General features: G+C 36.4%; 1 protein-coding gene across 2 annotated transcripts in view; it reads left to right on the top strand.

Annotated features, from left to right (window-relative positions):
• RSPO2 (R-spondin 2) overlaps positions 1-25,453 on the top strand; it is a 100,434-nt gene extending 74,981 nt beyond the window's left edge. Inside the window, exon 5 of one of the 2 annotated variants that reach the window (XM_014879368.2) lies at positions 23,293-25,453. In XM_014879368.2, the coding sequence (XP_014734854.1) occupies positions 23,293-23,402 (110 nt within the window). In that variant the 3' untranslated portion in view covers positions 23,403-25,453. The remainder of the gene's footprint in view (positions 1-23,292) is intronic. The other variant, XM_088178277.1, reaches the window with a different exon arrangement.
• The last annotated feature ends 2,165 nt before the right edge of the window (positions 25,454-27,618 follow it).

The following is a 27,618-nucleotide window of genomic DNA, read 5'->3' as shown; positions in this document are numbered from 1 at the left end:
CTGTGGGATGAATAGATGCTATCAGCTGTAATTCCCAGCACTCAGCACATGATTACTCTGCCACCAGACTTTGTTAATCGTGTCTGCAATCCAGTGCCAGCTTGAACGTAGGCTGCAATAATTCCTCTTTTAAGAACAGGGGACGCCAGTGGATCATGAGCCCATGACATATAAATGGAAAAATCCTGGGAGATAAGGTCCAGTTTTTTTTCTTGCAGCTGTGGCAAGGGAAAAGAGAAGAGGATTTATTATTTCTGCAGGACTCAGAAATAACGATGACCCAAAAAACAGCATAGTGTTTTGAGAGAAGTCTTATAACATGCTGAACAGTTCTTTCAACTGGAGTTTTTTTAATTAAATAAGTAATTGTTCTTCAAATTTCAAGTTCTAAAAAAAAGTTTATTCATATGCTCTTCCAGAATAATGTTTTTTTGGGTGGAGTATGTTGTGAAATAAAAATATTTTACTTTTCTCTTAGTTTTCTTCCAAACATCTGAATTTTTTTTTAGAGAGATAAAATAAATTCTTTTTTTTTGGAGGGGAACTTTCTCCCTTCTTTCTCCCCTTTATTACAGTGCCATAGGTTTACAATATCTCAAACTATGACTCAAGCTTATAAAGCATTCACCTTCTAGTTCTTTGGGTGAGATGCTTATGTGGAATAGGTTGGTCGTGTTTTATAGATGAGTTGCTATTAATCTCTCATAGCATTGATGAGCTTGAACTTCTTGGTGGTTATTGCCAAAAATCAAAAGTACCATCAAAGCCAGCAAAGTTTAATTGCTTGGTTGGTTTAAATGAGAAACAAATCTATCTGTTTTGTAATTATTACCTGTTCCATGAAGTAATGGGATCTCAGAACTTAAAAGTGAATGTAAAATAGAAGCCAAAATATAACTAAACTCCTCTCACTTCATTGAGAAATTTTAGAACCTCTCTCTAATTCAGCGAAGGTTGTCCTAGAAGAAATAATAAAAAACCCACAAAAAAGTGATACATTTTCCTCAACGGAGTATAGAATAAGAGTTTAAATAGTGTTTCTGGACTTGGAGTTATAACTTTCTGCATCAGTGTGTGCACTTCAAAGCTGGGAGCAACATGCTTCAAAACAACCACTTAAAAATTATTATTCTTTTTTAGACAGTTGGTCAAGTCAGCATCTCTGTATCATCTTTCAGGGCTATTAAAAAAGGGCACGAATCTATTGATAGGAGTTTTATTTTTCTATGTGAACCAAAATTTCATCGATTTGGACAGTTACTGTGTAAATTCTCTCGAATTGTTAGAGGCTTCATGTCAGCTCAATAGCAATTGAATTGGTGTGCTTACCTTTTGTACCACTTATAGCAATTTTTAAAATTGTCTTGTTCTAAGAGAATAACAGGCAAAAGATTAGACGAGGTCTTCTGAGAACAGTGTCATGTGCAAACTTTTTTCTTCTGCCTCAACCAAAAATGACTGATTTTGGAAAAGCCCTTTTCTTTGGGAGACTCCAAAGAGACTCCAGTGCTGTCAGTGTGGCAATGCTTCAGCTGCCAAAGGAAAGGTACAAATGCCCTGAAATCCATGAGGAAGATGAAGGAACTTCCTTCAGCAGAACTCTTTGAACTGTGAAAGTTACCATGTATCACTTGCAGGAATTGTTATAAAAAGGTTTTACCTTATTGCTTCCTAAAACTACTTAGAGAATAAAAGAGTAATGAGGACATTAAGGGTAGTTCCCTGTATTGCTTTCTTGTGTAATTTTTGTCACCAATTTCCTGATTTCTTAAAGCTCAGCTGCTGGAACCACCACATAATAACACTTTTAATGTTTTAGCTTTTTCCAGTCTTTATAGCTGAAGGCAAAAGTTAGACAAAATGGACACTTTGAATGTTTCAACACCAGAAATTAAATGAAAAGGAAATTAATTATTCCATTAAAATCCAGTGGTTTTAAATTTTATTTGCAACTGGCTTATGATTTTTGACTCCATGTGGTTGTCAAACATTTACCTGACATCCAACCCTAAAGGAAACATGTTTAGACGTGCTGGTTTAGAGTTTTTTGCTAAAACACTTTCTCACTTAGGTATTCATGAGAAAACTCTGATGTATTTCTGTGTGAAAACATTTGGTTTACATGGTATTTATGTAAAACCTAGTCAGCAGCAAAAAATCAAGTGTTATTAGTGAAGGAACACTTCAGTGCACTATCTGGCATGCTAATTTGAGAAGATTAGAAATTCATATTCTCTATTAAGCTCTAAAAAATGAGCTAATGCAATGCATTGTGACTGAACAAAATAATAGCTGTTAATTTACTTCCTTGGTTCCTGTCAGCAGTTTCATTTGTCTTGAATAGGTATAATTGTGTGTCCAAAAAGAGATTGCATTAAACCCAGTTGTGATACAGTCAGACTTTCCAAATCCTGTATTAAGCACAGCAATTTCCTGCTTCAGATAAAAATACTTCAGTCTTCAGTTATATTTATATTTGCTAGTAAAACATAGCTTTATTTTAAAATGTGCTACTTGTGGTCTTCAAAGCTGAATTGATTGAAGTTGTCCTATTACAGCAGTGTTCACATGAATATGGTGTTCAGCTAAGCATAAGTTAAAATCAAAAAAGCTCATTTTAAAGGGCTGTTGAAGGGTAGTGTTGGCACCATGCTACCTCAGGTATGAGATTCACAAAGCAAGCATTTGCTGATTGTTTAACAGTCATGGGTTGTCACAAGGGTGAAGTGTGGGAGTTTCCAGCCTAAGCCATTTTACAGAAAATGAAGTGATAACAGTTACTGCCATTAGCCATATAAGTCAGTAGTAACTCAGAGAAACTTGTTTATGCCTGACAAAAGTTAATATTAGACCAGCTCCATAATCTCATCTTTGCTAGCAAACATATTTTCCCATTAAAAAGGAGCTAAATTGTACTTTATGGTGGTATTACACTTCTGAAGATAAATGCAAGAGGTACTTTGCCGAGTTTGGAAGTTTTGGAGTGTTTTTCTGCCAAATTTATAAAAATAACGATAAAAATCAGATGTTTATTACAGTCTAGCTTTATTTTGATGGAAAAATACTAGTACCTAATTGTGTACATAATGTTAAAATGTAGAAATGTAGAAAAATTTTTGTCTGAGTGACTGTACCACCAGAACCCACATTTATTATTCTGTTTTTATTTTTCTGCCACTCAACTCATTTAGCTAAGATACAGGAACTTAGATTTTGTGTGTACTTAGATTTTTTCTGATTAAGTTTGAGATATATAATGTTTTTAATTTATACCTCAGGTTTACTGTGTTATCCCAAAAAGCTAACACCCCCATATTAGAAAGACTGGGACAATAGTCATCTGTTTAGATATAATATTAATACTACAATGTATGTGTACATGCACAGAACCAAAAGTGTTTGTGTGCTTCCAGGCTTGCCGGTATTTCCTAACTCCAGAAGATGCTTGCAGCTAGAATAATTTTAATCTTTCACTATTGGTGTTTCTTTTAATACACAGCTGCTGTTGTTCAGGCTTTCAAATATTTGTTCCATAACAGTTTTGTTATTATCATGCCCTACGGAGTGCTGAGCACTTTTGAACATTTGCTACTGAAGAGTATTATTTCAGAGGGATGAGTGTGTTCAAAGTTTCCTTCAGCTTTTATTAAAATGCCTCACTGACTTCTAGATGGACTCACTGTTCTAAATCCCTAAGGGGCTTGGGAAAATGTTCATCATAAAGTTACCCTTTTCTGCCCAGAGAAATGGTATTGCAGGGTGTGCTGGGATATTCTTGTAGTCTCCACACTAAACTTCAGGATTATAAAATGCTAGATTATAAAATAGTCCCATAAAATCATTTCTCTTGTTTTCCTCAGAAGCAGTGTCCTAATTTATGAAATACTTCTGATTATCTTACAGTTACACATATCAGCCCAAACGAGACAAATAACTTAGTGGTCAGATGTGCTGAACACTCCACAGAGAGCCCTCCCTGACTGGTTTAGAAATGGGAGCTTGAAAGAGTTTGGCACTAAAAATGTTGTTGCACTATTCTTGGAATTGCTTGATATCAGTGAAAATATACACAATTTATTTTCAAGTATTTAATACCCTATTTTTGCAAGGCTTAAATCAAGGGATGGAATAGAAGGGTAGAGATTTTTGTGTTGTAGCTACCTGTGAGTTACATACTAGTTTGGTAAAATGGTAGCTCAGTATGTCTTTGAATACAGCCTGGATATTAACCCATAGCCCTAGAATCCTAGCCATGACCTCAAGAATATTTAGCTTTCTATATCATTGCAAAAAAGTCTTGGTCATGAATTAATTTATCTTACCATTAAAAAGGAATGTAAAATCACTCAAATCATGCCATAAGAACAAACTTTCTTCCAGGATTTTGGAGCTTCCAGTACTGGCTAAAAGTAGAAATTGCAGAAGTATATGAAAATATTAAAATTGTGGTTAATGGATTGTGTTTTGTTTTGTGTGAATATGCTGCTATTGTACTGTGTATAATTGTGATACTTGATATAGAGCTATTTTTCTAAATGTCAAGATGTGGCTACTTAATAACCCTAGAACTCCAGTTCTTGGTTACTAAAATAAATGATTTTCAATGGAATAATGCAATTTGGAGAGGAGACATAGCTGTTGCTCATACTGTGCATTTTTGTTGGGACATTTCTACTTCTGAGTATTTTGTTTAAAATTTAGCTCTCTAACATAACCACAAAAAAACTTGATATGTTTTCTTAAGTCCCTTGAGGAAAAAGAAAATTCATAGTATTTCATAATATTCCATTCAAATCATGTGTATTTTTTCAGTTCTGTACTGAGACGAGATTTGATATTTTTGTTTGATGGAGTGTCTCTCCACTCAGGTTACTTGTAGAAACATTGATCCACTCTTACACAGGTGCCACCACAGTGCATATTGAAAGTCATAATTTCAAGTATTCATGAAATTGTTGAGCTTCACCAAAACCTTCATTTTTGAAATTGCTGAGCTTAGCAGGCATGCATAATGATGTGAGTTTCTGCCCTCCATAAAATAATTACAATATTTAATTTTAAAAACATTATATTAAATTATTAATTTTTTTATTTGGTGAATAATTACAAAAAGCATCACTTAAGATAAATTCACCAAAATGTCAACATGTCAACATTTCTTCTGTCATGGCATTGGTTGTGTCTAGTGACTACCAGGCTTTTATGACTTTCCAAAACTATTTCTGAATCCCTGCATGCTTTCTTCTTCCTTCAGTTTTTGACACATTTTTCTCTGTATAGCCATATTCCTCCTCACTTCCCTGGTTTATTCTTCTTCCTATGCTTGTACTTTACTTTTCTCCAATAAACAGAGGGTTCTACTATGTATGTCTTTTCTTTTTACTCATTAATGTTATAATTCACTCTTTCAATTTTGCAAGCTTTTTAAACCTGTTTAAAAGAAATTAATTGATGTAATTAATCTAGAGTGATAATTATTATCTGTCTGCCCAATAATTTTGATGTTTGGTGGTGATACCACTTTGTATTTAATAGGTAATCTAAGTGAATGGAATATATTTATCTAACCTTTGAATAAGAAATCTCAATATATTTATATGTTCGAGCCAGCAATGTGCCATTACAGCCTTTACAGCCTAGAAGGTTAATAGTGTCCTTTGCTGTATTAGAAGAGTTGCCAATGGGATGAGGGAGAGGTCACAAACATGAGATGTGGTGAGGCCACAGCTGGAGTAGTGTGTCCACCCCTGGGCTCCCCAGTGCAGGAGAGACATACTGGAGACAGTTCAGTGAAGGGTTAAGTGAAGATGGTTGAAGGGACTGGAGTGTCTCTGCTGTAAGTGAGGAAGAGCTGAGTCTAGAGAGGCAAAGCTGTTCAGCCTAGAGAGAGGACTCAGGAGGATTTTACTAATGTGTTTAAATACCTGGAGAGTGGAAACAAGGCAATGGGCATGAACTGAAACACAGGAGGTTCCTTCTGAATATCAGAAAACTTTTTCACTTTTTCACTGTGAGGCAACCAACTGCTGGCACAAGTTGCTCAAAGAAGTTGTGGAGTCTTCCATCTTGGAGATGGTCCAAAGCCATTTAAAAATAATCTGGGGCAAATAGCTCTGCAAGGTCCTGCTTGAGCAGGAGATGTTGGACCAGATGACCTCTCTTTTTAAGCTTGAAGTCCTTTCCAACTTCAACCATTCTCTCCTATGCATAGTTTGACTTCAAATTTGAAGTGATGGTAAATTAATCAAAATTGTTATATTAGCTACCTTAAGAAGCAAGCATATTGCCAGAGGTAAAAAGTTCATGGCTTTTTTGTTAATTACATGGTTTTCCATTATTAGTTTAAAAAAGTGATGTAACATGCGCTTTTGTGCTATGTAATTTAGAGAACCTGACATTTTGGTCCACCTGAGATTTTTAGTCTGTTGCTTTACTGGGAAAAGGCAATTTGTATGACTATATGACTGATGGGAAGCTGTATACCTCACTGGAACATTGAAGGCGATTGTAGAGAAAATTTCTGAAACTTGTGGAGCACCGTGGAAAAAAATTAGTGAGAACTTATGTGAGATATACAATGTCTGGAAAATATCTGCAGTTTATTGATGTAGCTGAAAGTAGAATGTAGTTCTTTGCTATACTGTGGATGCTCTTTTCTTACAACTGAGACATTAGCACCATTTGTGTCTCTTCCTTACTATCCTAAAATAATTCCCCTATTTTATAGTCACTCTGTCTCTCTGCTACCCTAATAATTAAAATCAATATAATAAGTGACTAGAACCTAAAAAGATTCTGTCTGCCTTGAAATGTCAATGCAGAAGCCTGAAATCCCATAGCCACTTGGACTTTGATTTCTGAGTTGACCTATGTCTTAATCTCCTCAAAATAACATTTATACCTGAACATTTTCAGTGTTGGTGATTGAAGCAAGGGGTGCTCTTCTTAAAATTCTCTTTTATAATGGTTATTAAACATACTAATATCTTCTTACTTCAAAAAGCCCAGAGGATTTGGCTGCTTTATATTCCACTGCACATCTGCAACAAACTGTTACCATTTGAATTAGCACAATAGTTGCCTGAATAAGCTTGCCTCAGAACAGAATATTACCAGATGCCTTTCTCTTTTCTGACCCCATTTAATCACAGTGAAAATAATTTTCTGTTTTCTTTCCCAAAGGTGATAGAAGTCTTACTTCAGTGTGTTGTCTGATGTAGTCATCTTATAACAGGAGTCAAACATTCATTTTATCAGAAGTTAATGTCTCCACATGCTTTCATGTTTCATAACTACCATCCTGGGCCAGCCTTTCCAAACTGTGGTACTTGAAAGCCATATGCAAAAAATACAATTCTTTTTTATAGTAGTAAACTTCAGATAACCAAAATGCAGGCACTATGTGCCTGATTTGTAAGGCATTTAAATTAGAGATGGAGTGATGCACACATTTTTGTATGAGGCAATATGGAGCTACTAGTTTTAAGTGGCATCATCTTGATGGCTACATGATGCTATAGGTTGGTATTGCAAAAGTAGTAGATTCATGACCTCTCATGTCAGGAATGGACCTGGTGTACAGGGCATAAGACAATAAATATCCTGATTTTAGAGTGAAAACTCTGTTATGGTGAGCTGTACCTACACTCTTCCTTTTACTCCCTATAGTGTAATCTCATGCAGCAGTTCACATTTTCCCTTTTTGTTTTGGAGCTCTAGTGTCTCAGGCAATACATGAGAGACTTGCAGGTTCAATCCATGTCTTGTGCTTTTTAAATAAGCCTAGATTTCATACTTTCCAGTTTCACGTAAAGTCAGCTGTCCCTTTTGTGCAAAAAAGCTTGTCCTGATCTATTTTCAGCTGAAAAATTTTAAGTCAGAATCTCATAGTTACATGGTCCTAGCCTGATCTGCAGGATTAGCATCATGAATTGGCAAAAAGTTCCAGAATGGCAGAAGGACAGGCTGAGGCTTTCAATTACAAGGGTTTGACCAGGACAAATGTTCTCCAGCAGAAATCTGTTTCCAAGCCCTTCTGCAGTGAGTGCCTCCATATGGCCATGGACATGCCAGGCCTCATGGGCCTTGGAGAAGCTTCTTGTGAAAGGGAGTACATTTTTTTGTCCTGCTTTTATACTATTATAGACATGTTAGTTTTAGGCTACTGCTGCAGTAGTGGTTTTGGTGGCTCCTTGGTTGACCCAGAGCAGCCACTTTCATGTTTTTGTATTCTGATGCCACCAGCTGACTCTTGCAGCCCATAACATTATGCACATAGGCTTTTAAGGATTTGTGAAATTTGAGTTTCAGTGATTGTTCAAGACATGGCCAGGATGGAATGAGCAAAATTCTGCTATCCATAGTAACTTATATCTGGTCTGCTGTTTGAAAGCTCAATTATGTTTCCAAGTAGTAATTCTTTCACATAAGAAGAGAATAAATCAGTTCTTCAAAGATGACCAAAATTTCATTGCCAGATGAAATTTCAGAAGAGAATCATTTATCAAAACAATGTTTTTGAGAAATGATGAGATCAGGCTAGTTAAGTTGTTCATTATGTAAATTATGGATGAAATCTATCCCATCTATTATAATTTAAAAAAAGAAAACTCTGTCTTCCCACTTAGTAGCATATTGTATTGTTCAGTGTTAGTTTTAGCTTCTGTACTTGGCCTATTCATAGATCTGCAGCCCATTACAGTGGCGCCTGTTAGGGCAAATACTATGAAAGTTTTGCCAATTTTTCTATGATAAACCATGTTTTCCAGGAATTCGTACTTAATCATAAAAAATCCCTCACAGTTGAGACTTGGCTTGGGAAGTCTTGATTCACAAAAATGTCAGTTGTATATTTATCCAGATATTCAAATTTAAATCAGTCATCTAATTTATAAAATCAGAACTAATTTATAAAATCAGAGGTATTTCAAAATAATGTATTGTTTACAGATAAGAGAATTGTATTTGTTGGAAAGAAATGATATTATGATCACTTAATCTAAATAGACACATTTCCTGACAATGAATAACTTATTTGTTGCTCTTACCTTACTAATCGCTCTTAAATGTTACCGTGTGTTTTGTCAGTTGGGCAGCTCTATAGTTTAAAATGGTCAAATATTTTCAATATTCTAGAAATATTCAAATATCTAAGATATTTTCCTTTGAAAAGCTAACTGTATATCAATGAAAATCTAAATATACAAATAACTCTGTAACTTGAGGTATGATGTTTATATTACTTTCTAATGTACATTTTAAAACTTTTTTTTCTAGATGTCATGCTTTTATTGCAGGTGGCAGGATTTTTTGGTTTAGTTAATTACATATGAATAATGATTAATGCAATTTGTGAATGTTCATCATGGAGGTATGAGAGTTAATCTGCACTGTCACTCTTACCTAGAATGTTTCCATAGTTCTAAGAGACAAGCTTCAACACTGGCAATATCTAACTAATAATGCAAATAATTGTGCAGATTTAAATTGCCTGTAATTGACAGACAAACCAGTGAAAAATGTAGTACAAACATTTCTTTTCAACTGTGTTTTAGTACTTTACATTTCCTGTTGAAATCAGGTTTGAGGAAAGAGCTATTACCCAAAGTTTACTTACACAGAAATGAGCAACAACACAAATCACATGTTCAAAGCCTGTATATGTGGAAAAATTGGGGAGTAAGTAATTATTTGGCTACACAGAAGGAAACTAGGAGATATTATGCATAACTGGAAGGAGAATAAATTCAGACAGGATTTTGAAAGGATTTTTGTGAAGTTGGTAAATGAGAAGATGAAAATGCTTCCAGTCTGAGTTAGAGAGAAGGAAGCTGGCTGTAATAGTGGTTTAATTGCCCCAGTAGAGAAAATAAACAATTGAGATTTGATAAGTATGTTACACCCTAAATGATCCAGTTGTCATCCACTATTCATCTCACAGGACAATTTAAATCAACATATGGAATAGATTGTGATGAATGTGCTGGCCAAGAAATGAGTATTTGCTGACATGATGAAACAATTAGCATTTGGTAGAGATCAGTCATACCTCAATGTGAGAAGCTGATAATCACTTAGCTGAGTTTAGTCCAAATTAATAGTTCCTTCCAGCATTTAAAACAATATCAGCCAGTCCAAGTATGTAGCCAAAGTCATACATTTGTGTTAATTTTCTTCCTAGTAGCTGGTAGAGTGCTCAGATTTAGGATAAGAATGATGTTGATAGCACACTTAGGTGTTGGTTGTTGCTGAATAGCGCTTACACTAAGGCAAGGACTCCTCAGCTTCTCATGCCCCTGCCAGCAAGGAGTTGGAGGGGATACAAAAAGCTGGGAAGGGACACAGCCAGGACAGCTGATCCCATCTGAACAAAGGGATATTCCAGACCATATGGCATCATGCTGAACAACAAAACCGGGAGGAATTGGCTGGAGGCTAGCAGCTACTTCTCAGGGACTGGCTGGGCAATTGCACTGTGCATCACTTGTTTTCTCTGTTCTATCATCATCATGGGTGGTGGTGTTGCTACTGTTATTTTCCCTTCCTTTTCTGTCCTATGAAATTGTTTTTATCACAACCCATGAATGTTATCTCTTTTCCAGTTCTCCTCCCCCAGCCCATTGAAGAGGAATGAGCAAATGGCTGTGCAGTGTTTAGCTGCCTGTTGGGTTAAACCACAACTTGCATGTCTGGTTTTTATGACCATGTATTCCAGTCCAGGCATTCCATCACTCATGCATCTAATCTGTAAAAATTGTTCAGCTTGAAAAACAGCTGTAAATTTGAAGTTAGTGAAGTCTCAAGGGTGCAGGTAAATGTTTCATCATCTCTTAATCTTTTGCAAAGAACAGACAAACAGGAAAGTAGCATTCTTGGAAGACAATCGGCACAAGAAACATGCCAGGAAACCTGCTAGTGTTTCAGGACAGTGTTCAAATCTATGCTCTGGCTCTGTTTATTTTCATAAGTGGTTTGGATTGGGAGGTACCTTAATGACCCTCCAGTTCCAACCCTCATGCAATGGGCAGGGATGCCACCCACCACACCAGATTACTAATTTTTTTAAAGGTGTAGCACTTGCAGCTGGCCACCAGTTTAGCAAGCGTTGTAGTTTGTGCTGCTCTACTGTATTCCAGTCTCTGACTGCCAGCCTCAATATATACTGGTGGAAGTACCTCCAGTGCACAAAAAATTATTAGCATCAGGCATTTCTAAGAAAAAAAAAAAATCTTGAACAGTTTCAGTCTTTAAGCTAATACTGTCACAAAATAATAAAGGCAAGATCTCACATAAAATAGAAGCTCACCCAAAGCAGCCATAAGAATCTGATGATGTGGAGCTGTAAGAGCAAATGCATTTATATTTTTCATATGCTTAATTAAACCCATAGAATCATTCTGTACATACTGGGGTTTTATTGGTATTAGAATAAAGAATTTCTTTTTTAAAAAAACTGAAACTGATAATTACTTCTCTCTGTGCTTCTAATCAACAGTCTTTGATGTACATCTGTTTTTTAAGCACATCTGTACTGTAACTTCCAGTCAGGAAAAGCCTTTTATGGCAAGTAGCCTTTAAGCTGGATGCTGTGTTTATTTCATGTATTCTTTTTCCTTTTTTCTTAAGAAAGTATCTACACATTTTCCTTCAACTTTCACTTGAATTTTCAGTGACTATATATTTTAAAATGTTTTATGCAAGAAAAACTTGAGTTTTTCAATTCAGTTTTGACGTGTTGTTTAAACTGATGGTAGAGGTTATAGTACTGTCTTTCTTGCAGATATATCTCAGATTAAGAGAACCTATTTGTGCACTCCACATGTATTATTGGGCACTGTGTTATAGTGTTTCTTATACCACGTAATGTCAAGTGTGTCTCCAGCTGCTGTGTACATGAGGGGAATCCCAGGGGAAAGGCAGCCTGCTGTGGTGTTGAGAGCATCTACAGCACTAAGGTGCTGTAACAGAGATGCTGCAGACCATTCATTGATTCCACAAGAAAATCAGTCTCTTACCTCTGGAAGGGGAAAAAAAACAAAACATCTTTTTACTTGTGTTCTTCAGGTCAGTGCTGAATGTAAAAAAATACATGTTTTTAAGTATAATGTGTTTAAACACTGGTGCACTTAGGGTTGAAATACATATTCGCTATTTAGCATATTAAAGAATGTGAATAGCTCCTGTGGATAAATTTATTGTCATGGGCTTATTTCAGTTTTGTGATAAAATGTTCAGATAAGCCTCTGTTCAATTCTGGCTGATTGCTGCACACGAGGCCAGCTCTGCCCTGCTGCCGACGTTTCTGCAGCTGTGCCAGAGGAAGGGACGTGGGAGTGCACAGCTGTCCAGAGAAAGGACACACATGTGCACAGCTGTCAGGAGAAGGGACATGGGTGTACACAGCTGTCCAGAGAAGGGACACACACGTGCACAGCTGTCCATCCAGCCTCCAGCAGCACAGGTGGAGCTGAGCCTTTCTGCAGGCACTGCACTTTGCTTCCATGGGCTGACAACTTTATTACGGCTTCTTCTGCCTGCAAAGCTGTGAGTAGTAGTTGCTAGGTTGGTGGGCACTGAGGAACAGCTCAAACAAAAGTGTCTCCAGCAGCTGCAGCTGAATTCAGAAAAGGGACATTCCCTGTAATTGTAGTAATACGGTTTCATTCTGAAAATACACTCAAGTAAAGTTTCTAATGGATTTTCCTAGACATACATATCAATAGTGAAGATAAATAACAGACTCGGGCTCTGTGGCACCACCCTGGGAGATGGCATTTTTCTTATTGCAGCTTCTGATGTGAAAGGTATACAGGCATATGGTTAAGTCCAGCCCAGGTTGTTTTGGTTTTCTTTGTTTGGCTTTGTCATACCATCAGAAGAGTTTAACCAAACATGATTACTTTAAAAGTAGAATTTCTTTTTGTGAGACTAAGCCTGTACAGTCATATATGGAAAGCTTCTGCAAAGTTTGTTCCTTTTGGATTAATATTTGCAGCCGTAGAAATCAAGCTAACAGAAGCATCACAGGAGTCATGTCCAGGTCTGCCTACCATACTTGAATGTGTTCAGACTCAGGACATTAACAGACCTATTGAATTTTCTTTATCTTTATCACAAAATAAAATCAAAGCATTTGCTGTCTGGATGTCTAGAAAAAAGTGGTGATGGCTTCTAGATGTATCTGTAAGCATTATTTATTGATTTAGTCAGATTATATAAACATCTTTTAGAAAAAGAAATAATCTGAGGATAGTGGTAAACTATACTATAGAGTACACCCTATAATATGCTGTAGAGTAGATCCAAAGAAAAATGTAGGTTACTTTGTAAAGCAGTCACAATTACTTTTCATGTAGTTAAATGTGAAGTTATTCTGGAGAATCAGAGTTACAGAACTAGGAAAACATACCTGCAGGATTCAGAATGGCATCCAAAAAAGAATTTTCCTCAAAAGGAATAATTTGAGTCCACTACAATATATACAGAAAATTTTCAAATGCAACTCCTTTCTGTATAACTTTAGTAATAAGGAAGAAGCAAAAGAAATCAATTTCAAGACTTGTATTTTACAGAAGATTTTGGAAAACTAAACAGTTCAGTTGGAAACTGCAGGTACAAGTAAAAAATAATTATACAAGGACCACAAAATAAACTTTAAAGAAAGATGCACAAAATCTGACATATGTTTAACTTCTCAGATGATGAACAAGTATTTATTTACAGTCTGATCTAGGCCAGAAAGGAATAATGAGAAAAAATACCTGCATAATAAAATTCAAGTTAGGAATTGGAAAGTTCTAGTGGTGGAATGATTAACTGGTGGACCAATTACCAAAGTATTGGGCCTTCCACCTCCTCTTATCTTCACATTTAGATTGGACAAATTTCTTCAACAAGTTAGTAGTCTCAACAGCATATGAAACTAATGTTTAATTTCTCATGTTTATGTAAGAGATCTCACTAAAGGTTCTCTTGACCCCAAAATCCAGTGAGTGTCAGTGAGCAGTGCAGGGGCAGCAGTTCACCTGGTACACTCTTCACTACAGGAGAAGAACGAGACAATAATTTTACATCATGTAAGAAATGATACATTCGTGTTCACTTTCAGTTATTTAGAAGGAGTCTTCCTGCTGGGCTGTACTTTGGTTTGTTGTTAGGTGTTTAATTTAGCCTCTTTTCTTCCTGAACACCTATAGGATTTACTATGCAGTGCTTAAAGAGAGACATGAGGGATATTTTGAGCTGTTTCAGTTATAAAAAAGGAAGAAAATAAAATAAAAAGATCCTGGAACAAATTTATTCCTCAATTTTTGACCTGAATCCTTGAAGGGAATTAAAAAAGGACTAACTCTTCATGATTAAATAGTATTTCACAGAAGAAAATATATCCCTAAAAATATTAGCTTCTTAATATAATCTTCCTCTCTGTAAAAAACCCTTAATTGAATAAAATGCAATTTCCAGTATAAAATTAAACCTTGGGGGTGCCACAAATAAATGTTTTTTCAATAGAATTCATTTTTTATTCCCAATATGATGTGATAAAAATAAAATTAATTAAATTCACTTGGAAACAGGAAGAAAAATAAATAATGAGCAGGGGGAGTTTAAAGTCAGATTCGTATCCAGTCAAACCTAGAGAAGGTCAAGCCAGTTAGATTTTAGCTATAACTCTTGCCCGTAGAGTTAAAATACATTTACATGTGTATGCATACTCTTGACAGTGTATAATTTTTTATTATTATTTTGAAATTTGCTTTATATTTCTCTGTAAAAGGAAGGAAAACAAACAAGCCCAAACCTTTCACTGTAAATATTGTGCTTGGCTCTGCTTGCAAAGTATCTGATCTGACATGCTGTTGATTAAGATAAGAATAGTGAGTACCCTGCATGCAATTGATATTCATATTGTTTTAATTCTGAGCTAAATTTACATTAGACAAGCATTTGGGTTGCACTAGAGACTCACCTGTTTTGCCACAACTGTGACTGAGAGGACAGTGGGACCCAACATTTGAGTATCTGTGTATTCAGTTAAACATGGGACTCCTATGAGAGTTTTATTGAGTTTCCATGTCCCCTTGATTTTGCTGGTTTTCCCCTTCCCCAGTGCTTACTCTTGCATTCTTCTCTGAGAATGTTTGTGAATTTTTAGTCTTTCGCTTTCCATATTCTTTCATGAACATGTACTTCTACAAATAAAAAATAATATTCCTGGAAATGTTGGAAGTGCAAGCCAGTTTTTAGTTCATATCTCACTGCCACCTACTGTATATGCTGGAAAACGGCACTGTGGGAAATGCATTGCATTTCAGCTGTGTAAGATGACTCTTTTTCCAGTTAATTTGCCCTAAAGTTGAGGGAAAAAAATACTAAATGACATGTGACATGACAATTCCATTCTTTGTGCAGGAATCAGTATTTCTTAAACAGATCACAATGTCTAATGACACTACATTGTCTAGAAGGAAAGAACATCAGATTATAGTATTGCTTAGTTGATTTGTATCCAGATGAAAAATAGATGGATATTTTTTGGGGAAAAGAATACCTTACTTAGCTTATTCTTGTCCTAAGTAGGAATACCTTTAATTTCTTAATAGATATGTCAAAACAAAAACCTATCAGGATTTATATGGAGGAACTTGAGATATTTTGATATTTCTTTTAGTTGAAGAATTAGTCTTTGAATCTTTCAAATTAGCTTTCATCTCAGTAGCTGATGCAAACATCAAGTATACACAACACTAAGTGGTGGTTGGGATAGATGTAATAATTTACCTAAAGTTGTGACATTATTAAGTTGAAAATAAACTTTCAGGATTCTGGATGTCAGAAACTGAGTAAGATATTACTCATATCAGCTTTGCACTGAGTGCTTTTGTAATGGTTTGTGTGGAAATTGCAAGATTTATTTTACTCAAGACAATTTTTTCTTATTTCATCAGGAAAGCTGACATCAAATAGACAAGAATGCACGCAAAACATCAAAATCTGTGTTTGCATAAGTGAATTCCACTTCTTAGCCTATTATTAATTTTATTAGGCTGGGAATATATTTGCTTCTTATTTTTATCTGTTGTGATGATGGATAAAATTATGGTATGGGTTTTTTCTATTCTTATTCAGTAATAATAAGTTTATTTTTAAAAATGATTTAATACTTGCATATGAAGAAAGAATGATTAAAGAATTCCTTACTTTTTGTGATATCCATTGTTACCATGTTTCAGTGCTTTGCTAATGTTTATTAACCCACTTTTACACATTCTGGTCTTCAGGGATTTGAAAAGGTATTGTGGGCAGCTGATGCACTCTGTGTGATTATTCCATCCCTTCTGGTGTCTTCAGAGGCAAATATGTGTTCACAAGACTTTATCAAATGACAACATTGACCCAGGAAAATGAGGAAGTGGTTTCTGACACTTGACCCTTTCTGTTGCATCTCCTCAGCCTTATTTATTTTCCAGTGTCACCATCCAAGACCAAAAGTCTTTCACTCCTTGTCCAAAAAGGTATTTTACGTTGGTTGGTTTGGTCCAAATCATATTCCTCCTAAAGCACATATTGATCACAGCCAATTTCAGCCTAAATGTTGTGGCATTAAAAAAAATCCACAACTGCAAACAGTTTAGGAAAACTGTCACGAATTCAGTAGTGGGTGACTGGTAGAGATGCCCATGGGCTTTAGTTTGCAAAGTTATTAAAGCTTTGTATGTCCCCTTCTTGTGGGCCACTTGTCAGTGTTGGTTTGTAAATCATGTTTTAGGAGGAGGATGAGTCTGTAGCAGTGAGGAATATTTTTTTTCCACTGAGTGTGTGTTTATAAGATTTCTTAACAATTTGTGCATTTCTCTGGCAGTTTCAGTATCCAGAATTTTTAACTGAGAGCCCTGGGAAATAAATTATTTCTGGGGAATAATTTCTGGACTGAATTCTTTGTTTGCTTGGTTTTTGGATTTTTTGCAGTCCATGTTTATCTGTAGCTTGATGTGTGGTGCTAATGCAAAGTAAGTGATGAGGCATTTGTGGGTCTGTGCATGGCCAGTGTCCTGGCAGAGGGGGCTCCTCCAGAACCTGACCTGAGGAATGGCTGAGGCAGCTGGGGGCGTCTCCCCTGGAGAAGGGGAGGATCAAGGGAGATGTTATTGCTCTCTGCAACTCTCAGAAAGGAGGCTGTAGCCAGGTAGGGGTTGAGCTCTTCTCCCAGACAGCAAATGATGGGATTAGAAGACATCGCCTCAAGCTGTGCCAGGGAAGGTTCAGGCTGGACATCAGAAAGAATTTATTCACAGAAGGGGTTGTTAAACCAGGGAGGTGGTGGAGTCACTGTTCCTGGAAGTGTTTAAGAAAAGACTGGACATGGCACTTAATTCCATGGTCTAGTTGACAAGCTGGTGATGGATTGGACTCAATCTTAAAGGTCTTTTCTAACCTAAATGATTCTGTGATTCTATGATTGTGGCAGGGTTTAGTGGCAAACATCACCATGTGGTGCTTTATTGATGGTAGGACTTGGTGATCTTAGATGATCTTTCCAACCTTAATGCTTCTATTCTATGATTCTGTGACCTGCCATCTTTCTCTTGAGTTCATCTCATTGACTGGTTAATCATCGAGTGTCTATCATCTTTCCACTGCTGTCATTAGTTCCCTGATGTTGCCATCCTTCAGTGATATGACTTGATAATAACTTTTCTAGTTTCCCACATGGATGAAATGCTGCCACACATGAGGTCTGTGGGAGCATGATGTACAAACATGAAGCATTTAGCTCCTAAAAGGATAGGTGAAAGGGAAGAAAAGATTAAAAAGTGTATTTAGCAGGGTCTGCTGTTATCTTAGGACTCTGTTGTGCCTTCGCTGCTAGCAGTGAAAGTTCTGTGTATGAAAATCTAGAGAAAGGAAACAGGCACACACGTGTAAATCCCATCACTCAGTAATTATCGGAAGAAGAGAAAAATGTTTACATAAGGGAGTATTAAGCATTCTGATAGCTCTAATATGATGATTTGCACGTAAGACTACTGAAATTACACTGTGAAATAAAACTGTGGATGGCTGTTTTGTTTTTCTCTTTGACTAAATGTTTTAAATTTGCTGCCCTCATGTGGCTGTAGTCCTGTACCTTCTCTGCTGAAACTCCCAATGGGCAGGATTTGTCAGGACAGCAGGAACTGCAGCAGTGTTTATACCCCAAATGAAGGACAGTGCAGACACAGAACTGGTGCTGTCTGGCTGAGTCAAGGATCTCGAGAAATGTGGCTGGGAGCCCCTGTGAATACATTAGCTGCCTTTTAACTCTGGAGAGGACTGCCCTGGGTGTTAGGAATCTGCTGCCCAAATTCTGTCTGGAGAAAGCTGCCTTTGCAGCTCTCAGAAGCTGATAAAGGTTCCTTCTGAGCCAGGTAGTGTGTATCCCCAACTGACCAGGTGGGTTCATCCAGAAGGAATATGCAATATTTTCAAGCGTCTTTCAGCCTGGTGTATGAGACAAACTAGAAAACTGAGAACAAGTGCATAAGTTGCAGGAGGAATACTGATAAAATGGTACAAAAGCCACATAAAATGAAGAAAAACAACCCAGCAAGATCCAACTTAAGTTTTTTTTTGGTTTTGTTTTGTTTTTTGTTTGTTTGTTTGTTTGTTTGTTTTCGTAGCTGTTCTTTTTCCTGTACAAACAGCTGCTGGGTATATGAACATAAATAATGTTTTTTTCAGGAATTCATGTTATAATTGCTTTATAACCTGTATGTTATTGGACCATTACCTATATGTTGCCATTAAAAGATGTGGTACATGGTTAGCTAATGGTAATATTTCATTGCATAGCATATTAGTTGCCCAGCTACCTACCAGATTTAAGTGGTCAAAACAAAAGTTTAATGAATAACACTGTAAAGACACCACCCATTGGGATAAGTTACTTAGAAAATAAAGACTTACTCATTGGTAATTTATAAAGCAAACTGCAAAACTGAATTTTTAAAAATTGGAATAAAAAGTTTAAATTAATGGCTTTACCAATATTGCTTCTACAAAAATAACCTGTGCAGAAATGTGAGATATAGAATGATAGATTGGGCTTTCAAGGCTTTTTTTGGTAGGTAGTTGAACACAGAATTCAGCTACATTTCACATCTTTCTTAGGCCCTAGACATTTCACTGTATACATATGGAGACTTTATAGAGAATTAAGCAATTTATGTAAATCATGTTCAGAGCTGATTTTGATAACAGAAATTGAGGAGCCTGTTTTTAGACAGTCAGAGATAAAAAATACTTTCCTAGGAAAAGCTAATTAGCTAGTTAGTATGCAAGAGAAAACATAGTCAAAATAAAGATAAGAATACAATAACCTGAACAGTGCTTAGATATCCTACTCTTTGCATGAATTTTGTATTTGCTCCCCTTGCTGCTAGTATCAAAGTCTTAAAAAAAAATAAAGACAGCAGTCATAAAACAAAGATTGAAGATGAGGCCTGATCTAGAGACTTATAACCTGGAAAGCAGAAACAAGGTGCATTGCTATCTGCCAGATGAGAAGCAGATGAGCATCCTTCCACTAGGAAGGATGCAATGTCACTTTAAAAGGTCAGTGCTGACTATGGATCCTAGGCAGTTGCAATGGATTGTTTGCTTGGTTGGATACTGCTCCTGGTTTATAAGGGGTCTATAAGGTAATTGGATCAGACTTAATATCTCAGATATTCATATAACCACAGAATTGTTTGGGTTGGAAGGGACCTTAAAGATCATCTACTTCCAAACCCCCTGCCATGGGCAGGGACACCTTCCACTAGACTGGGTTGCTCAAAGCCTCATCCATCCTTGGCCTTGAACACATCCAGGGGTGGGGCAGGCACAACTTCTCTGGGCAGCATGTTCCAGTGCCTCACCACCCTCACAGTAAAGAATTTCTTCTAGATATCTAATCTTAACCCTCCTTTAGTTTAAAGCTATTTCTTCCTGCCCTATCATGCCTCTCCTTCTAAGAAATCCCTCTCCAGTTCTCTTGTGTTGTCACTTTCTGTTCTGTACAATAATGTTATATCCTGGTTTTGATGGTGATAAACCCATTTAAAGAGACAGAGTCCTTTTGCTCACCCCCTTCATTTGCTTCAGTCAGGAATTACCCTTTTTCTGCCACAGCAGATTCTGGACTGTAATACAGTGCTACTAAAAAAATTCGTTCCTTTCCAACTGCACAACAGAGTGAAGCATAGCAGAGCCCTGCTGCTTCCTATGGAGAGACAAACTTGGCATCAGGGCTCTAGCTCTAAGGAGCAGAAAGTGAGTGTGGCAAGGTGAGGGGGTTTTGCACACCTGCAAGGGGCTTGTCCACACCTGACACAAAGCAGAGGGAGCTGCTGCCATCCGAACCCCAGGGGACAGTGTGCTCCATTTGCTGTCCTTGTCCCACTGCCCTCCAGTGGGGGAAATGGGATAGCTTGGCTCACAGATCCTCTCAGAGGACCTACTTTGCATATCACAAAAATCATGTTCTTCAAAAGACGTCTGTAGCAAGATATTCAGAAGATATTTCTGTTCACTGTGCTTCTGCTGATAAAATAAGCACTGTAATTTAAATCTGCATTTAATAAAAGTTCTTATGCATGGGGACTTCAGCAGTATACTTTGTTTGAACTCTGGTCTTCATAATCAGTTTTTTCTTGCTAATCTCTAATCTCTGTTAGGATTCTACTAACAATATGGGAACTGATGGTTACCCAAGAAATACCTTTTATATTCAGTTATCTGGTTAAAATGACACAATTTGAATTTGGGACTCAGCATCACCAAATCATCTGGATTTTCTCTGTACGGTTTAATACTGTCCTGAAAATGAAATGTAATCTGTACAACAGGGCAATTTGAGATATGGTGAGCAGCCAAAGTGCTCTTAACAGAAAAGCAAACTATCATTGATCAGTGGCTCAGGGATGCTGCCTCTGCATGGGTTGTTAGTCCACAGCACATATAGCAGAAGGTAATTTGCCCTTGGTGTCCCTTGGAATAAAAAAGCAAGCATGGAGACAATTGCTGCAGAGCAGCAGAAGCATTGTAATGTGCTTATTGCACAGTGACATCAAGTGATGAACTCTAGTTCCATTCATTTCTATCTTAAGGATATCAAGTGGGGAGTGTGCTGGCAATATGATTTGATGTTTGTGTTGCAGGAGCTACTTTCTAAGGCTTAGAGATACCAACTGTGTTGTGTGTCAATTCATCAGTGCAACTCACAGTTTTTAGAGGAAAAATCATAGCAACTTTCTCTACCTTAAAGTTGTAGTAAGCAATTAATCTAGCTCTCTGGAGGAGGTAATAGAGAAGCATGAGGCACTGACTGAAGTTTATATTTCTTTCACTGCTTGGCCTATTAAGTCAAAACCCCCAGAAGATAAGATCACTGAGCAATCTGGGTAGCAGATTTCCTGTAAAACTCCTGTTGATTCTGCTGGTCTTGTGAGAATCAATTGACCAGCAGAATTGGTCGCTTTTCTTATATTATTTCCCCTCATCTACTCCTCCTTAATAAGCCCTTCAAAGATTTGGGTTAAAAAAATTTAGAATATTGAAAGTATAAGTTAGAATACAGTGTTGAACAATACATTTATGCAAGTTCTGATGCCTTAAAATATACCAACCAGTAGAATTCAATAAAAAAATTTATATTGAATTTTCTATAATTCAAACCACCTTATTGTAATGCCACTTTGTGTCAAATGTTCCTTCCCTGTGACCTCATTAGGAGTGCCTCATCATTAGACACAATGTTACTAAAGAGTTTTAACTTAAAAGCTGCTTTGATTAATGCTTGGTTGGACTGAGGATTTATTGTGTAGGATTAACTAGATTTAAAAATGGCAAAATGCCATAGTAACTTTAATGCCAGACTTTAATGAGAAGCAGAAGTAAACTCCAAGGACCCTTATGATTTTTAATATGGACTAAACTCATGTGCTTATTACCTTCATGTCCTATTTTATATACAAGTACTCCAATAATTCCTGGAGAATAGTAGCCTAGAAAGTGTATTACAAATGTGTAATCTGAAGTATGCATATATTTAATGAATCATAAATTTTAATAATTTTATAATCAGATTTATTCAGTATTATTATCAAATAGAGAAAACCTCTTTGCACTGGTTTGGGCCTTTTAAAGTAGGAAACGATCCAGAAGAAAGACAAAACCAGACTGGCAAATATTTTTTTCCAATTAATAATGTACTGACAATGTAGATGAAATGCTTTTTCACATTTTTATGTAATCTGCTAATCAAATTTCTTTTTACTGTCTTCTTAAGTTCATTAAGTACTCCTGAAAGTTTATTAAGTTGGTACTTCTAGAGTTTAATAACCTTATTTTTTTTACCATTGATCACATATTTAGTCTATGATACTTCCAAGAAAATCCAGACCATTCTCACATCAGACAACATTTGGTCGTCTCCTTAAATCCTACTAGACTTGATAGGATTTAAGCATATACTTAAAAGGTAATGCACTGCTCAATGAGGACCTTTGTATCTGACATTTTTTCTGCCCATGCTATCTTAGATGAGATAACCAAAGGGCAGTGATTTATTATTAGAGCTAAACGGGAAAAAAATTCTCATTCAAAACGCATGTAAACTTTTTTCTGAATTGATCCTGAGTTCCCAATTTTGTTTATTTTTCAGTAAACTTCCAATAGTAGAAACATGTCATTAAATTTTTGTTTCTGCACAGTTTTATATTTGGAGAATTAGGCATAATGTATCAGTAAGAAATGTCAACAGTTCTTCGCAGAGGTGGCACTGTTTCTGCCAAAGCATGTAGGATGGCATCCAACCAAGTTCTTGGGCTGTAATGTCAAATTTCTCATTGAAATCACAGATGTATTTGACGTGACTTAAATAGGATTACTCACTCAAGCAAATTTACACAAGGGTCTAAGGCGTATATCCAGCTTCCAGTGGGTAAGGAGTCTGCATACTCATTTGGCTCTGGGCCTTGGGCACTTGCATAATGTGGCTCGTGTAACTTACCCTGCCAAAAATGAAACCTGCATCAACATGGTTACTCATAACAGAAAAATTGTGCCTGTGGACAAGTGATGGAAGTCGAGGATCCTGCTTCCTTTTGTAACACACTGAAAACTTCTGTTTTTACTGATGATTGACCCATTGCAGATCCTATTGATAATTTCTGTACCACTGAGCTGTTTCTGTTGGAGTTTTTTATCACTTCTAGATTCTTTACTTGAATCATTGCTATTATTTGTTTTTCCTTCTTTTTTTTTTTTTAGGGAGAAGGCCAGCAAAAACGAAGGACAAAAAAAAGAAGAAAAAGAATTTGATGGAAAGGGCTCAGAAGCAGCACAGCATCTTTTTAGCAACAGATAAAACAAGCCAATAAAGACTTGATTTTCCTTAATGTATTTTTTTGCAAAGTGCACAAAAGCTGCTATATGCTCCTGCCCATGGATGCACTACAGTTCAGCTGCTTTGACAGTATTGGTGGCAAATAACTTGTGAAAATAAAGCCCACAAGCTTGTTTGTTTTATTTATATATTTTTTATTTTATTTTCTCCTCTCATTTTTGACCTGAAGACTTCAAGGTCAGGAGTGCACTCTGTTGGATCAGTGGAAGTGGTCCTGAAGTGCATCAGAGATATTGTTCTGAGTGCCTGGTCAACATATTGACAAGGAAAGAAACCTACACAGCACCAGTAGGTGGACTTGTGCATATTTAAATAAATAAGAAAAAAAAAGGAAGTCTTGGAGGTGTAGGTACAATTGCATTTATGGCCTTTGTTTCCTATATTTGTACATTTCAAGAGTAAATGGATATGACTTACCTACTTAGTGTTAATGTACATTGTTCTCACACCTGCTACATGGACACAGTTGTGTAATAAAACTGCTTTAAGACAACGTGCTGCAGGATTCACTGCTTAGACTCAAAGAAGCACAACAGACTCCATGTGTACATACCACTCTGTCTGCATCTAAATGAACATATTTACTGTACATCTATGCATTTTTATGTATAATACTTTATACACGTTTAAAGGTATGTCCTGTTGGTTCTAGTAATATACTTTAAATAATCCATTAAATGTTTACTTTTTGCTATGTTTTAACTATCTTCTCATGTTCCTCAATAGTTACAAACTGGATTTTTTTCTCATTTGCAAAGCACACTCATTTGCAGAACTACCTTGCACTGACCCTCACAATGGAGTGTCAGCTATGAAGTGAACTTCCCAGACTAGTAATCCACTAATTCTTTCTTCTATTCAGTACTTCTGTCTCAGCTCCCACGTATTTTGTCTCAGAAAAAGAAGTTTAATGTCTATTAAGATGGGGCACGATGATGATAAAAGTTTTGAGTGTCAGGAGAGAAATTACCTGTAAAGTTCTTGGTATCTAAGACTGTATGTGTAATTTGTTTGGGTTTTTTGTTTGTTTGTTTTTGTTTTGTTTTTTGTTTTGTTTTGTTTTGTTTTTTTCCAATGTAATGCAGTGTTTTATTTCAGTTAGTCCTGATGCAGTCAGACAAGAAAGCAAGTAATTTTTCTCCCTGAATAAGGGAGAAACAAAAAAAAAAGTCATGTGAGGTCAACCGTTCAAAAGTATTCCCCAGTATTTCCAATTATCTGTAGAAACTTAACAAATTCATTCTGCAGCTGTTGTTTGCTTTGGGATATTTTTTGTAGGGGAGAGGTGGAGACAATTTTCTGTGTAGAACATTAAAATGGCACCGAATATATAATTTGGCAATCTAGAATTATTGGGCTAGCATTCAAGGTGATTTTTGGATACCTGACAGGGAAAGCCTACACTAAAATGCCTGTTGTTTAAGCTGTCACTTAAGAGAAATTATTTCACTTTTAAGCCTAAAACTTGCATACGACCTACACAAAAAAATGAAACAGCAAAACAGACCCCAGACCTCCACAAACCTCTTTTTGACGTATACTTGAGAAAAATCCCACAAATACCAGTTTTAGTTTTATGGGTTATATGGCTTTTCAAATAAACTAGGGAAATAAAGCATCTGTAAGCACAAATATATCTGTATTTAGCTATGACAAGTGTTACTACCAAAATGTACAGTAGTTAGACACGTATGAATGTTCCATCAAACTGCTTGTGGACTTCCACTCAACTGTGAGGTTTTCACTGTATATTCATATTTACCTAGAACATAATAATGTTACAGACAGTAAGATTGTTCTAATCCTGGGATGCTATTTTGGACATAAAATGCTCACTTAAAAAAAAGAAAAAGACAATAAGAACTGTAGCTGTCTGTTTGCTTATTGGTTATCAAATTTGGCTGTAAGTGCAGTTAATGCCCTCATACAAGCCTTTCAGTAGTGGTTACAAATATTGTATTAGGCATGTCATGGAAAGAATGCTACAAAATACAATAAAATGGTGTCACAAGCTCCTGAGTAAAATATTTTTGGTCCTTTTTAATTCAAATAGCATATTCTTTTGGAATTTCATTCACATAGAAAAAATTGCAGAAGGTGGGGGATGCAGATTTTCTTCCACTGGAGCAAAAAATGTGAGGATTTTCCATACAACTGTTTTGTTTGAAAAGACCCTGAGCATTAGATGTACATTGTTTTCTCCTGTTCCAGTCACCTTCTCATTTAGAGTTTTCATGGGAGCATAAAATGAAAAAAAATTATCCCTGAGTAGTTCCTCCTTTGTCCTAGCTACCCTGCCTTGGCATGGTGGACCCTGTAAGCACGTTCATAGCACTGGGGTTTTGTAGGATCACACTCTGGAGGTTGGAAAGGAGAGTTCCTTGGACATCGGGAAAAGGCTCTGCACTGAGAGGGTGTTTGGTCACAGGATCTTCAGGGAAGTGGTCATGGCACCAAGCCTGTCAGGACTTCGAGGAGTGTCTGGACAATGCTCTTAGTAATATGATTTACTTTTAGGTACTCCTGTGAGGAGCAGGAACTGGACTCAGTGATCCTTATGTGTCTTTTCCATCTTGAGATATTCTATGATTTGATGACCTTGAAAGATCAGCTAGTCCAAATATTTGCTTGAAGCAGGGCTACCTCAGAGTTATTTTCGGATACTATTTTTTGATAAAGTGAAGATCAGGTTTTCGAAGCTGGATAGTGTAAAAAAACCTGTGCCCACTGTGACTCTTATTTCCTTTAAATTTCATCAGAAGTGGATTTACAAAGATCTTAGTTCTTTCCTGGTAAGCAACTGACCAAGTTGCCGCCTTTTTCCTCCTTTCATAGCTGTTACTGCTTTTTGAATCTGTTTCTTTCAAACAGCAGATTTCAGAGCAGTGGAACTTTTGTGTTCAAAAGGCTTTTATGCCCTAGTTTAATGACTCACTATTGGAAATTTATTTCAAACTACAAAAGTTTAAAATTAGGAGGACAAATAACTTTATATGCTGTAGTCATTAGCTTTAAAAAGCTGTTACATTGCTATGAGGAGTAGAAAGTGCTTTTTAACAAGCATACACTATTTTATATCTTATTCACACGTCCCAGAAAAGACAATTGCATACTGCTCTGTGTATTTAAGATCTCTCTATTCTCAGTTTGCCTTGGCTTATCCTGGCCTCCTAATATCTGTCTCTTAATTAAAACAAAACCAAGCCAAACCAAAGAAAACCAAACAGAAAAAGAAAAAAAAGTAAAAAACTACCCCAGGTGCATCTTTAGAGAAATTATTTTGTGGCTGAGTGGTCTTTATTGCATCTCAGCTACTTTTGTTAGTGAGAAATAATTGTTAAATATCTCTTTGTTTATTCCAGGGGGAAAAAAACAATGTTGCATTTCACATTATGGTAATACAAATGTCAGTATAAGGAAATTGTTCTTTTACACCTGTATGCTCAATATAAAGATATCAGCAAAAGAATAGCAAACAGTTATAGAACTCACATGACATGTCTCCATTTATCATTATGAGTTACTGAAAACTGCAAAGCAGAAAAACGTGGATTTTCACCCATATTAGCTAAAAACAAACCAAAAATCAATTAAATGCCATATCAACTTTTTAAAACAAAATTATTGCTAAAATCCTGATTGAAACCTTATAAAATGAGAAGACAGATCACTTCCAGACAGATTTAAATCAAATTCAGTGTTTCAACTTTGTTATGCAGATGAAATAGAATATAGAATAAAGATAACCAGATATTTCTGGCATTAGTGCCATACCTTTTTTAAATGGGTGATGTTACTGAAGGCTGATGCTATCACTTATCAGAGAGTATGAGAGTTTTTTTCAATTCAAACTCTCTCTCTTCACCAACAAAATGTATTTGTCTTTTGACACCAGTTCACTTTCTCATCCATGGTGTAAGCCAGCATGAATTCCAGTAAGCTCTAGACTGAAGTTATTTTGGACTGACACCAAGAAGAACAAAATGTACCCTTCTGAAAGTGTAACCCAGAAACCACTGTCAGCTTTTTGTTTAGTTCTTTACCGAAAGCTCTGTGCTGAACCTGGCATCATTTCTTTTATGAGAAGCCTCTGTCCAGGACTGAGGAAAGGACATTAACTTTAGGAAGTATTAGAGCAGCCTGATCTGCAGGACATCTGGGAGAAGAGCAGCCCAGTATTTGAAGTGCAG

Source organism: Sturnus vulgaris, chromosome 1 (genome assembly GCF_052056855.1).
Source record: "Sturnus vulgaris isolate bStuVul1 chromosome 1, bStuVul1.hap1, whole genome shotgun sequence".
Classification (NCBI taxonomy): Eukaryota; Metazoa; Chordata; class Aves; order Passeriformes; family Sturnidae; genus Sturnus; species Sturnus vulgaris.
The sequence above is the reverse complement of the archived record's forward strand: the minus strand, read 5'-3'. Positions and strand labels throughout refer to the sequence as shown.